We start from the raw sequence: 14,599 nt of genomic DNA, 5'->3' as shown, positions 1-14,599 counted from the left end.
TGTAAAGCAAGGGAAGTATCACAGACATAGGTGGGAAGGGATTGAACAAGGGGAGATAAAACAGAGTCGAGATAGGCAGAAATGAGTTCAGTGGGGAGTTACATTGAGTTGGCTGTAAGGAGTCTGTACTTTCTCTCCATGACCATATGGGTTTCCCCCAAGTGCTATGGTTTCCTCCTGCATTCGAATGACACGTCTTAGGGTTAGTGTGTTGTGGGTATGCGATACTGGTGCTGGGAGAATGGAAACACTTGTGGGCTTCCCACCACAAACCTCAGAACACATTGATCATTGACAAAAATAATGTACTTCACTAGATGTTTCAATGTACATGTGACAAATAAAAATTATTTTTCTGCTTTCTGTCCCCTCCCTTTCCAGTCCTGATGAAGGGGCTCAGCTTGAAACGTCAATTGTTTATTCCTCTCCACAGCTGCTACCTGAAATGTTGAGTTCTACCAGTATTTAATGTTTGAGGCTAATCTTGATCTTTATCTTGTCCTTATGACAATACAGATATATACACGTGAATATTAATTAATTGGTTTGGCACAACATTGTGGGCCGAAGGGCCTGTTACTGTGTTGTACTGTTCTATGTTCCTTTCTATGAGAAAAGATGAAATATGAAGGTAAGTTAGCAAATATTATAAAGATGATACCATAAGATTTTTTCAGATATACAAAACATAAAAACATGGAAAACCTACAGCACAATACAGGCCCTTCGGCACACAATGCTGTGCCAAACATGTACTTACTTTAGAAATTGCCTGGGGTTACCATAGCCCTCTATTTTTCTGAGCTCCATGTACCTGTCCAGGAGTCTCTTAAAAGACCCTATCATATCCACCTTCACCACCGTCACCGGCAGCCCATTCCACACACTCACCACTCTCTGCGTAAAAGACTTACTCCTGACATCTTCTCTGTACCTACTTCCAAGCACCTTAAAACTGTGCTCTCTCATGCTACCCATTTCAGCCCTGGGAAAAAGCCTCTGATTATCCACAAGAACAATGCCTCTCATCATCTTATACACCTCTATCAGAACACCTCTCATCCTCCATCGCTCCAAGGAGAAAAGGCCGAGTTCACTCAACCTATTCTCATAACCTAGTCCCAATCCAGTCAACATCCTTGTAAATCTCCTCTGCACCATTTCTATAGTTTCCACATCTTTCCTGTAGTGAAGTGACTAGAACTGAGCACAGTATTCCACGAGGGGTCTGATGAGGATCATATATAGCTGTAGCGTTACTTCTTGGCTCTTAAATTCAATCCCACAGTTGATGAAGGCCAATGCACCATATGCCTTCTTACCTACATAATCAACCTGCTCAGCAGACTTGAGTGTCCTATGGACTTGGACCCCAAGATCCCTCTGATCCTCCACTCTGCCAAGAGTCTTACCATTAATACTATATTCTGACATAATATTTGACCTACCGAAGTGAACCACCTCACACTTATCTGGGTTGAACTCCATCTGCCACTTCTCAGCCCAGTTTTGCAACCTATCGATGTCCCGCTGTAACCTCTGACAACCCTCCACACTATCCACAACACCTCCAACCTTTGTGTCATCAGCAAATTTACTAACCCATCCCTCCACTACCTCATACAGGTCATTTATAAAAATCACGAAGAGCAAGGGTCCCAGAACAGATCCCTGAGGCACTCCACTGGTGACTGACCTCCAGGCAGAATATGACCCGTCTACAACCACTCTTTGAACTCAACAGGTCGGGCAGCATCCGTTGAAAGGAGCTGCCCGACCTGCTGAGTTCATCCAGCTTTTTTGTAGGTCTTGATTTGACCACAGCATCTGCAGTGTACTTTGTGATTACAACCACTCTTTGCCTTCTGTAAGCAGGCCAATTCTGGATCCACAAAGCAAGGTTCCCTTGAATTCCATGCCTACTTACTTTCTCAATAAGCCTTGCATGGGGTACCTTATCAAATGCCTTGCTGAAATTCATATACACTACATCTACTGCTCTACCTTCATCAACGTGTTTAGTCACATTCTCAAAAAATTCAATCAGATTCGTAAGGCACGACCTGCCTTTGACAAAGCCATGCTCACTATTCCTAATCATATTATACCTCTCCAAATGTTAATAAATCCTGCCTGTCAGGATCTTTTCCATCAACTTACCAACCACTGAAGTAAGGCTTACTGGTCTATAATTTCCTAGGCTATCTTTACTCCCTTTCTTGAATAAGGGAACAACATCTGCCACCCTCTAATCCTCTGGAACCTCTCCCATCGCCATTGATGATGCAAAGATTATTGTCAGAGGCTCAGCAATCTCTTCCCTCGCCTCCCACAGTAGCCTGGGGCACACTTCATCTGGTCCCGGAGACTTATCCAACTTGCTTTTCTAAAGCTTCCACACGCCTTCTTTCTTCATGTCTATATGCTCAAGCTTTTCAATCCGCTGTAAGTCAAATAGAGTAAAAGAGATATCACAGTGGATAATGGAACACTGGAAAATTATATTGGAGGTATTAATGGTGGACAAAGAAATGACAGACGGACTGAATAAGTATTTTGCGTCAGTCTTTACTGAGGAAGAGACTAACAGTATTCCAGTGATTCAAGGGGGCAGAAGTGAGTTTATTTGCTATTACTAAGGAGAAGGTACTTGGGAAACTGAAAGGTCTAAAGGTAGATAAGTCATCTGGACCAAATGGACTACATTCCAGGGTTCTGAAAAAGGTGATGAGACTTCCGTCAGTCAGGATCGACTATGGATGCTGCATCCTAGCTATCTTGATATGCAGGCCAGGACAGCACAATATGGAGAGCAAGCTGTTGCCCATGTAGCAAGCTCCCCCTCTCCACACAGCTAATGAACGGCAGAGACTGACACAGTTTGGCACCAGTAGCATCATAGGAGCTGTCAGTCAGTGTAGAACTCAATATAGCACTACCTCAGGGATTCCAGCTCCGGATTTTTCCCTTCGGGATTTGTTCCCGAAGCCTTCACCATATATGGGTATAGCTGCAAGGCAGCGAAGGTTTGAAATCAGTTTTTTTCTCCAAGATGAACTGCCAACCATGGTTGACTGGTTTTAAGGTGCCAGTAACCTGCTTTTGCCCCTTCTCCTGTCAATAAAAATGGTTCCGCCAGGCTTGGTAGCTAAGCCACACATGAAGGCCAGGAGCTGGACTTGGCTGTCAGAGGATATTTGAGGCACATGCCATTGGAAGCATTTAATAGGTAGTGGGAGCTTGTCTCCAATACCACCCCGGCTGCAACAACCTTTAAGATGATGCAGAGGGGATGCTGAGCTGAACCATCAGTTGGTTTAAAGAAGCGTGGTTTTCGACTCCTAATGCAACTATCTCACTGGTAAATGTACAGTCTTTGGTAAATAAGATTGAAGATCTCAAAGCTAAGGTACTGTACCAGAGGAACATTAGGATCACTTGCATCTTTTGTTTCACAGAATCTTGGTTAAACCCTGTTGCTCTGGACACAGTGATTCAGATTGATAGGTTCACAATACACCGCCAAGATAGGACCTCCGAGTCTTTCAAGGGCAGGGGAGGTGAAGAGTGCTTCATGATCAACACTTTGTGGTGCACAAATGTGGCAATGTTGTCCCAGTCCTGTTCACCATATCTGGAACACCTCACGATCAAGTGTCGTCCCCATTTTACCTGCCACATGAGACTTCTGCGATCATTTTGATGTTGGTGTACGTTCCACCAAAGGCTAGTGAAAAACAGGTTGTCGATGAACTGAGCAATGTAACCAACAAGCAAGAAACAGCACATACTGATGCTTTCCCCATCATTTTGGACGATTTTACCCAGGCCAGCTTGAAAAAGTCACTAAATAATTATTACCAACAAATCACTGTAGTACCAGAGGAAGCAACAGACTGGACCACTGTTACGCCACCGTCAAGAAAGCCTACCGTGCTATTCCCACGCTGCATTTTGAAAAATCTGATCACCTAGCTGTACTTCTACTCCCTGAGTATAGGCAGAACTGAAATCCGCAGCATCAGTAGTGAGGATCAAGAAGGTATGGACAAGGGAGGCACAGGAACGCTTACAGGACTGCTTTAAATTGGTTGACTGGACTGTATTCAGGGATTCACCTTCGATTCTGTATGAGTACGCCACAGCTGTCACTGACTTCATTAAAATCTGTGTGAATGAGTGTGTCCCTACGAGAATTTACCAGACATACCCAAACCAAAAGCCGAGGATGAACAATGATATTCATTGTCTGCTGAGGGCTAGATCGGTGGCATTCAAGTCTGGCGACCCAGTCTGTACAAGAAAACCAGGTCTGACTTGTGGAGGGCTACTTCAAGAGCAAAGGAACAATTCCATGCGAGGTTGGAGGCAACATCAGATGCACATCAACTCTGGCAGGGTTTGCAGGCCATTACTTCCTACAAAGCGAAACTCAACATCATGAATGGCAGTGATGCTTCATTCCCAGATGAGCTCAATGTCTTTTATGCTCACTTTGAAAGAGAAACTTCAGTTATGCAGATCCCTGTAGCACCCAGTGACCCTGTAATCTCTAACTCACAGGTCAATGTCAGGCTGTCCTTCAATGGGGTGAACACTCGCAAGGCAACAGGCCCCAATGGAGTATCTGCTAAGGATCTGAAAATCTGTGCCAACCAACTGGTGGGTGTGTTCAAAGATATTTTCAATCTCTCATTGCTACAGTCATAAGTTCCCACTTGCTTCAAAAGGGCAACAATTATACTGGTGCACATGAAGAGCAACATGAGCTGCCTTAACAACTATCGTCAAGTAGAACTCACATATAACCATATTACAATTACAGCACAGAAACAGGCCATCTCAGCCCTTCTAGTCCATGCCGACACTTACACTCACCTAGTCCCACTGGCCCGCACTCTGCCCATAACCCTCCATTCCTTTCCTATCCATATACCTATCCAATTTTACTTTAAATGACAATACCAAACCTGCCTCTACCACTGGAAGCTCATTCCACACAGCTACCACTCCGAGTAAAGAAATTCCCCCTCGTGTTACCCTTAAACTTTTGCCCCCTAACTCTCAAATCATGTCCTCGTTTGAATCTCCCCTACTCTCAATGGAAAAAACCTATCCACGTCAACTCTATCTATCCCCCTCATAATTTTAAATACCTCTATCAAGTCCCCCCTCAACCTTCTACGCTCCAAAGAATAAAGACCTAACTTGTTCAACCTTTCCCTGTAACTTAAGTGCTGAAACCCAGATAACATTCTAGTAAATCTTCTCTGTACTCTCTCTATTTTGTTGATATCTTTCCTATAATTCGGTGACCAGAACTGTACACAATACTCCAAATTTGGCCTTACCAATGCCTTGTACAATTTTAACATTATATCCCAACTCCTATATTCAATGCTCTAATTTATAAAGGCCAGCATACCAAAAGCTTTCTTCACCACCCTATCCACATGAGATTCCACCTTCAGGGAACTATGCACCATTAGTCCTAGATCACTCTGTTCTACTACATCTACAGTGATGAAGTGCTTTGAGAGGTTGGTCATGAGCTAGGATCAAATCTGCCTCAGCAAGCACCTGAACCCACTGCAGTTTGCCAAGTGCCATAAAAGGTCTACAGTGGATGCGATCTTATTGGCTCTCCAGGTGGCCCTGGATCACCTGGAGAACACAAATAACCATGTCAGGGCTGCTGTTTATTGACCACAGCTCAGCGTTTAACACCATCATTCCTACAACTCTGACTGAAAAGATCTAGAACCTGGGCCTCTGTACCTCCTTCTACATATGGATCCTCGACTTCGTAACTGGAAAACTACAATCTGCACGGATTGGAAGTAACAACTCCACCTCAATGACAATTAACCTTGGTGCACCTCAGGAATGTGTGCTTAGCCCACTGCTCTACTCTCTCTAAACCCATGACTGTGTGGCTAGGCATAGCTCAAATACCATCTATAAATTTGCTGGTACCATTTGCAATACCATTATTGGCACATTCTCAGATGGTGATAAGGCGGCATACAGGAGCGAGATATACCAACTAGTTGAGTGGTGTTGCAGCGACAACCTTGCACTCAATGTCATGAAGACCAAAGAACTGATTGCAGACTTCAGGAAGGGTAAGACAAGAGAACACGCTCTCCAGTCCTCATAGAGGGATCACAATTGAAGAGAGAGAGCAATTTCATGTTCCTAGGTGTCAGTATCTCTGAGTATCTGACCTGGATCCAACACATCCATGCAGCCATAAAAAGTAAAGACAGTATTTCATCAGGAGTTTGAGGAGATTTAGTATGTCGCCAAAAGCACTTGCAAATTTCTACATACGTCTGTGGACAGCATTCTAACTAGCTGCATCACTGTCTGGTAGGGGGCAGCTACTGCATAGGTTGAAGTAAACCACAGAGTATTAAACAGTCCACTCCATCATGGGCACTCACCTCCATAATATCCAGGACATCTTCAAGGAGCGGTGCCTCAAAAAAGGCAGCATTCATCATTAAAGACCCCATCACCCAGAACATGCCCATTTCTCATTGCTACCATCAGGACAGAGGTACAGAAGCCTGAAGGTACACACTCAGTGATTCAGGATCAGTTTCTTCCCTTCTGCCATTTGGTTTCTGAATGGACATTAAACTCATGAACACTAACTCACTACTTTTTTATTTCTTTTTTTTTTGCACTAATTTAATTTGATTATTATATATACATATTTACTGCAATGTACAGTTTTTTCCCCTCTATTATTACATATTGCATTGTACCGCTGCCACAAAGTTTACAAATTTCACAACATATGCCGGAGATATTAAACCTGATTCTGATTCTCAATAAGTGGTAGCTGAAGAGATTATGGAGGCATTAGAAATTATCTTTCAAGAATCACTAGATTCTGGAATGATTCCAGAGGACTGGAAAATTGCAAACATCATTCCACTCTTTAAGAAAGAAGGGAGGCAGAAGAAAGGAAATTAAAGGCCTTTTAGCTTGATTTCAGAGGTTGGGAAGATGTTGGAGTCCGTAATGAAGGATAAGGTTTTGGGGTACTTGGAGGCATGTGATAAAATAATCCAAAGTCAGCATGGCTTCTTTAAAGGGAATACTTGCCTGACAAATCAATAGGAATTCTTTGAGAAAAGAGTAGAAGGTTCCCATCTGCTTCAAAAGGATGACAATCACACTACTGCCTAAGAAGAGCAGGGTGAGCTGCCTAACGAATATTGGGAAGTGGCACTCACACCTACTGTGATGAAGTGTTTTGAGAGGTTTGCCATGGCTAAGCAAGGACCTGCTACAATTGGCCTATCACTACAATAGGTCTATAGTGGTTGCAATTTCACTGGCTCTCTACTTGGATCACCTAGACAATAATAACATTTACATCAGGCTGCTATTATTAAAACCTTTCCCCTCCATATGGCCCTTCATTATCCTCTCATCCATGTGCCTATCTAAGAGTTTCTTAAATGTTCCTAATGTATCTGCCTCTCTCACTAGCCCTGACAGTGCATTCCACCACTCTCTTGATGTCCTACCCATGACATCCCCCTATACATTCCTCCAATCACCTTAAAGTTATACTCCCTCATATTAGCCATTTCTGCCCTGTGAAAAAAAATCTCTGGGAGTCCACTCTATCTATGTCTCTATCATCTCATACACCTCTATCAAGGCTTCTCTCATCCTCCTCCTCTCCAAAGAAAAAAGTCCTAGCTCACTCAATCTATCGGTATAAGACGTTTTCTAATCCAGACAGCATCCTGGTAAATCTCTGCAGCCTCTCTAAAGCTTCAACATCCTTCTTATAATTAAGTGACCAGAAATGAGCGCAATACCAATTTACTGAATAAATCTCAAGTTAGAAACAAGCAGCAAGCATGAAAGTTCAGGACTGTTTGAATAACCCACCTGGTTCGCTGATATCATAAAGAAATTCTATCATCCTTCCCGTGGCCTGTATCTGACTCCATATTAACTAATGCAGTTGATTCTTTGTATACTGAAACGGTCAGGGATGATCAATAAATATACAAAGTCCATAAGACATAGAAGCATAACTACACCATTCAGCCCATCAACCCTGCTACACATTTGATCATGGATGATTTGTCTTTCCTTCTCAACCGCATTCGCCTACCTTCATTGTGTAACTTTCGAAACTGTATGAGGCAATTTTTTAATAAGACAAAGGAGCAGAAATCGGCCATTCGGCCCGAGTCTGCTCCGCCATTTTATCATGAGCTGATCCATTCTCCCATTTAGTCCCACTCCCCTGCCTTCTCACCATAACCTTGGATGCCCTGGCTACTCAGATACCTATCAATCTCTGCCTTAAATACACCCAATGACTTGGCCTCCACTGCTGTCTGTGGCAACAAATTCTACAGATTCACCACCCTCTGGCTAAAAAAATTTCTTCGCATCTCTGTTCTGAATGGGCACCCTTCAATCCTTAAGTCATACCCTCTCATACCAGACTCCTCCACCATGGGAAACAACTTTGCCACTAAAGTACAGTTGGCCCTCCTTATCTGCGGAGGAATGGTTCCGGGACTCACCGCGGATACCAAAGTACGTGGATGCACAAGTCCCTTCTTTAACCTGGCTCTGTGCGGTGGTCTTTAGGACCCAATGGAACCCCGGACTTTATTTAACCTGTCTCAGTGCGGTGGACATTAGGACCCGGCGGTGCAGCTCTGAATCTGCAGCATTTCTGTTCACAAAAATAATCACGATCACGATTGAAAATAAGGTGGAAATAATAAAGTGATCGGAAAGAGGTGAAACGCCATCTGTCTTTGGAAAAGCGTTAGGTTACAGTCAGTCAACCATCAGAACAATTTTAATGGAGCATGTGAAAGGCACTGCCCCAATGAAAGCTACAATTATTACTAAGCAACACAGTGGTTTAATTATTGAAATACATGTTTCTTAAGTGTTTTATATACATAGAAAGGTAAAATATATACTATATATGAAGAAAAACCTTTGACTGACGCTAAATAATACCAGATGTACCTGTTTCAACTACAAATCCGATTTAAAGACGGACACAGGAACGGAACTCGTTCATAACCCAGGGACTGCCTGTACTTTTAAATCATCTCTAGATTACTTACACAATATAAATGCTATGTAAAGAGTTGTTATACTGTATTGTTTAGGGAATAATGACAAGAAAAAATAGTCTGTACATGCTCAAAGTGCTGGAGAGAGAACTTCCAGGTTTTCCCGATCCGCAGTTGGTTGAACCCGCGGATGAGGAGGGCCGACCATATAGAAGGATGAAGAGGAATAAATCACCAGGATCGAATAGCACAGCAGACTTGACGAGCCAAATTCTGCTCCTATGCCTTTTTGGTCTAATGGTCTAAACTCTATCTGGACTTTTTTTTTTAACCTAAATCCACCCTCATTCCATCATCATCATGTGCTGTGTCATGTGATGTAAGTGATCATAATCTCATGACCATGATTATTCTTGGCAAATTTTTCCATAGAAGTGGTTTGCCTGCTGCAGAACAATGCTTTCTCAAGTGACACTAGCCATTATCAATACTCGTGTGCGCATGTGCATTATGCATACACATCTGTTGCCACTAGCACACAAAAGGTTGTCTCCCTCTACCCCATTGGCATGTTAAGTGTATTTCACGGTCATACACAATCACATTTCCATTTCCTGATGCGGACAGTGTTGACAACAAGAAGTTTGCGACATGCACCACCTGCTCCCATGGCTTCGTATGACCCAGATCAGAGGCGGGGGGACGGAAGGGCTAAGCAGGTGCTACACCTTGCCCAAGAGTAACCTGCAGGCTAGCGGAAGGAAGGCACACCTTACACCTCCTTTGGTAGAGACGTACCTCCACCCAGCATTCCATTATGATTGTTTATTAAGTTGAACATAGTCATTTTGATTCACTCTCAGAATGAATACAAATTGTATCACTGTCTATAAGATATTTTTATTCTTATTCAAATTCATAGAACATTACAGTACAGAAACAGGCCCTTCAGCCCAACTAGTGTGTGCTAAACTATTATTCTGCTTAGTCCCATCAATCTACACCCAGACCATACCAGGGGTCCCCAAGCTGAGGTACACGGATCTTTTGCTTAATGGTATTGGTGCATGGCATAAAATAGGTTGGGAATCCCTGCTCTATACCCCCTCCCATCCATATAGCTATCCAAGCTTCTCTTAAATGTTGAAATCGAACCCACACCCACCACTTCCGCTGACAGCTCAATCCACCCTCTGAGTGAAGTAGTTTCCCCTCAGGATCCCCTGGAACACTTCACCCATGACCTCTAGCTGTAGCCTCACCCGACCTCAGAAAAAAAAGGCTGCTTCCATCTACGCTGTCAAAATCCCTCATAATTCTGTATATCACTTATTCCAGCTGCCTCAGAACCAAGATAGCCTGTTCCCTTAGTGACTTCTTCAACAACACAAGACCTTAACACACAGGAGCAGATTTAGGTCTTTTGGCCCATCGAGTCTGATTTATGCCCTTTTGGACGGTTGTGACCTAGAATGACAGCACAGAATCAGAACCTACAGTTCAACTGGTCCATGTCAAGTAGCTAGTCCCATTTTCCTACATTTGGCCCGTATCCTCAAAACATTTCCTATCTACATACCCATTAAAGTACCCTTCAAATGTTGCTTATAAACTTGACTCAACCACTTCCTCTAGCTGCTCATTTCATGTAGTGAGCACCCTCTGCTGTCCCCTAGGTTCCTATTAAATCTCTCCCCCTCACCCTCAGCTTAAGTCTATGTCCCCTAGGTCTTGATTAGCAGCCCATGGAAAAATCCTGTACCCATTCAACCGATCCATGCCCCTCATGATTTTGTACATCTCTACAAGATCATCGCTCATTGTCCTGTGCTTCAGTGAAAGTAGTCCCAACCTACTCAACCTCTCTCCAAAATTTTATTCATTTAGATAGAGCATGGAGCAGGCCCTTCCAGTGCAGGCAGCCGAATCACAGGACAATTTACAATGACTAATTAACCTACTAACAGGTACATCTTAGGACTGTGGGAGGAAACCACAGCACCTGGAGAAAACCCAGTCACAGAGAGGACATACAAACTCCTTGCAGTTCCTGAATTGAACTCTGAAGCGCCCCGAGACACAATAGTGACACGCTAACCACTAGGGTGGCATGGTTCGAGTTCAGGCAACATCCTCGTAGATCCCCCGCACTCTCTCCAGCTTTGCTATAACAAGGTGAGCAAAAATGAACAAAACATTCCAAGCGCAGCCTCACCAACATCTGAACAACTTCAAAATTCTATACGCAACGTCCAACAGACATACTTTATTGATCCCGAGGGAAATTGGGTTTCATTACAGCCACACCAAGAATAGTGAAGAAATATAGTAACACAAAACCATAAATAATTAAATAATAATAAGTTAATCATGCCGAGTGGAAATAAGTCCAGGACCAGCCTATTGGCTCAGGGTGTCTGACACTCCGAGGGAGGAGTTGTAAAGTTTGATGGCCACAGGCAGGAATGACTTCCTATGCTGCTCAGTGTTACATCTCGGTGGAATGAGTCCCTGGCTGAATGTACTCCTGTGCCTAACCAGTACATTATGGAGTAGATGGGAGACATTGTCCAAGATGGCATGCAACTGGGACAGCATCCTCTTTTCAGACACCACCGTCAGAGAGTCCAGTTCCACCCCCACAACATCACTGGCCTTACGAATGAGTTTGTTGATTCTGTTGGTGTCTGCTACCCTCAGCCTGCTGCCCCAGCACACAACAGCAAACATGATAGCACTGGCCACCACAGACTCGTAGAACATCCTCAGCATCATCCGGCAGATGTTAAAGGACCTCAGTCTCCTCAGGAAATAGAGACGGCTCTGACCCTTCTTGTAGACAACCTCAGTGTTCTTTGACCAGTCCAGTTTATTGTTCATTTGTATCCCCAAGTATTTGTAATCCTCCACCATGTCCCCACTGACCCCTTGGATGGAAACAGGGGTCACCAGTGCCTTAGCCCTCCACAGGTCCACCACCAGCTCCTTAGTCTTTTTCACATTAAGCTGCAGATGATTCTGCTCGCACCATGTGACAAAGTTTCCCACCGTAGTCCTGTACTCAGCCTCATTTCCCTTGTTGATGCATCCAACTATGGCAGAGTCATCAGAAAACTTCTGAAGATGGCAAGACTCCAATATAGAACTAGAAGTGTGTACCATACTGCTTTTCATCTCCACCCCACTGGACTCAATCTCCACCGAGCCCAGATTATCTCTGCCAATTAGCCTCATTCTATCTGACCACTGAGAATTCTGTTTAGTCCAGAATTCATAGCTGATCCCAGTGCATCTGAACATACGGACTCACCATTCAAACCTGGCTCTTCCCACTCTACCTCCAAGCCCTGCCCCACCCACTCCAGAATACTCCTCCTCCCCACATCACCCCACCCTCTCACACAAAGCTCCTCCCTATCCTGCCACAAGACCCTTATCCCACACCCTCCTGGCTTTTCCTCTCCAAATAGCTGCTCCCCCATCCACTGCACCCACCATCCCAACTCCCTTCCCTCCCTCCTGGTTCCTTGCACCTCCTCACCTGGCACCTACCCAGGTGTCCCATTGCCACGTGGTTCTTCTCCCTACGTGGCCCCGCCCCTCCCTCGTGACTCCTCCCACTTCACGATCCGCCAATACTTCACGTGACCCCGCCCCTGTGAGAACCCGCCCTCGCGTGACTCCTCCCAGGGCCCCACGTGCCTCCATCAACCTCACGTGCGACCGCCTCCCCTGTGAACCCCTCGCACGTGACCCCCCACGCGGCCCCGGCCACCCCGCTGACCACCCGCCAACTCCGGGCACCCCCGTCCGCACGTAAGCCTGACCCTTCCTCTTTGCCACGCCCATCCCGTGACCCCGCCCAGTCCAGGGAACACGCCCCCGCTCACCCGCAGGCCCTGCAGCACCGTGACCCGCTGCTGTCCGTCCACGCCGAAGGAGACGCGCCGAGTGCTGCTGCTCGCACCCATCCCTGCCGATGCTTCAGCTCCCGGGCTCTTGGCAACGCCTCAGCAACCGCACCATCTACCCGTGCGGTTGGCCCGTAGCCGACCAACCAGGTTCCTCGGCGGAGCTCAGGTGGATGGTGACGACACGGCCGTGTTTTGCGCAAAGGCTTGTGGGGCCTGTAGTCTTTCTCATCCAGGTGTCCACAGTACACGTACGTCTGGCCAATGCCTTCTGAAGCCTCAGCATTACATCCTTGCATTCATATTCTAGTCCCCCGTAAATGAATACTAACATGGTATTTGCCTTCCTTACCACCGACTCAACCTGCAAGTTATCCTTAAGGAATCCTGCTCAAAGACTTTCAACTCCACCTCTACCATGATTTTTGAATTTTCTCCCCATCCATTTCTTTATTCCTTCTACCAACATGCAAGACCCTGCACTGTATTCCATCTGCCTGCCACTTATCTGACCATTCTGTCTAAGCCCTGTAGACTCTCTGCTTCTTCAACACTACCTCCCCCTCCATTTACAGACAGACATACTTTATTGATCCCGAGGGAAATTGGGTTTCGTTACAGTTGCACCAACCAAGAATAGAGTAGAAATATAGCAAAATAAAACCAGAAATAATTAAATGATAATAGGTAAATTATGCCAAGTGGAAATAAGTCCAGGACCAGCCTATTGGCTCAGGGTGTCTGACACTCCGAGGGAGGAGTTGTAAAGTTTGATGGCCACAGGTAGGAATGACTTCCTATGACGCTCAGTGTTACATCTCGGTGGAATGAGTCTCTGGCTGAATGTACTCCTGTGTCTAACCAGTACATTATGGAGTGGATGGGAGACATTGTCCAAGATGGCATGCAACTTGGACAGCATCCTCTTTTCAGACACCACCGTCAGAGAGTCCAGTTCCACCCCCAAACATCACTGGCCTTACGAATGAGTTTGTTTATTCTATTGATGTCTGCTACCCTCAGCCTGCTGCCCCAGCACACAACAGCAAACATGATAGCACTGGCCACCACAGCCTCGTAGAACATCCTCAGCATCATCCGGCAGATGTTAAAGGACCTCAGTCTCCTCAGGAAATAGAGATGGCTCTGACTCTTCTTGTAGACAGCCTCAGTGTTCTTTGACCAGTCCAGTTTATTGTCAATTCGTATCCCCAGGTACTTGTAATCCTCCAACATGTCCACACTGACCCCTTGGATGGAAACAGGGGTCACCGGTGCCTTAGCCCTCCTCAGGTCCACCACCATATTCATATCTTCATATTATCCCCAGGCGTAGCACAAAACCATCAATTCCTTCAACCAAATCGTTGACACATAACGTGAATAGAAGCAGTCCCAACACTGACTCCTGCAGAACACCACTTGTCACCAGCAGCATACCAAAAAAGGTCCCCTTTATCCCCACTCTTTGCCTCCCTCCAGCCAGTCAGCCAAACTTCTGTCTATGCTAGTATCTCTTCTGTAATACCATGAACTATTAGCTTGTTAAGCAGCCTCGTGTGTGGCACCTTGTTCAAAGGCCTTCTGAAAATCCAAATAAATAACATCCAC

The 14,599-nt window shown here is 45.1% G+C and overlaps 1 protein-coding gene across 3 annotated transcripts in view; it reads right to left on the bottom strand.

Moving 5' to 3' along the window:
* LOC140741719 (MICOS complex subunit mic25-b-like) overlaps nucleotides 1-13,121 on the bottom strand; it is a 693,418-nt gene extending 680,297 nt beyond the window's left edge. For all 3 annotated transcript variants that reach the window (XM_073072022.1, XM_073072021.1, XM_073072019.1), the window contains exon 1: nucleotides 12,968-13,121. In XM_073072022.1, coding sequence (XP_072928123.1) covers nucleotides 12,968-13,048 — 81 coding nt within the window. In that variant the 5' untranslated portion in view covers nucleotides 13,049-13,121. The remainder of the gene's footprint in view (nucleotides 1-12,967) is intronic.
* Nucleotides 13,122-14,599: the final 1,478 nt, after the last annotated feature.

The sequence above is a fragment of the Hemitrygon akajei genome, chromosome 19 (assembly GCF_048418815.1).
Source record: "Hemitrygon akajei chromosome 19, sHemAka1.3, whole genome shotgun sequence".
Taxonomy (NCBI): Eukaryota; Metazoa; Chordata; class Chondrichthyes; order Myliobatiformes; family Dasyatidae; genus Hemitrygon; species Hemitrygon akajei.
Note: the sequence above shows the minus strand (reverse complement) of the source record. Positions and strands in the feature narration are given on the sequence as shown.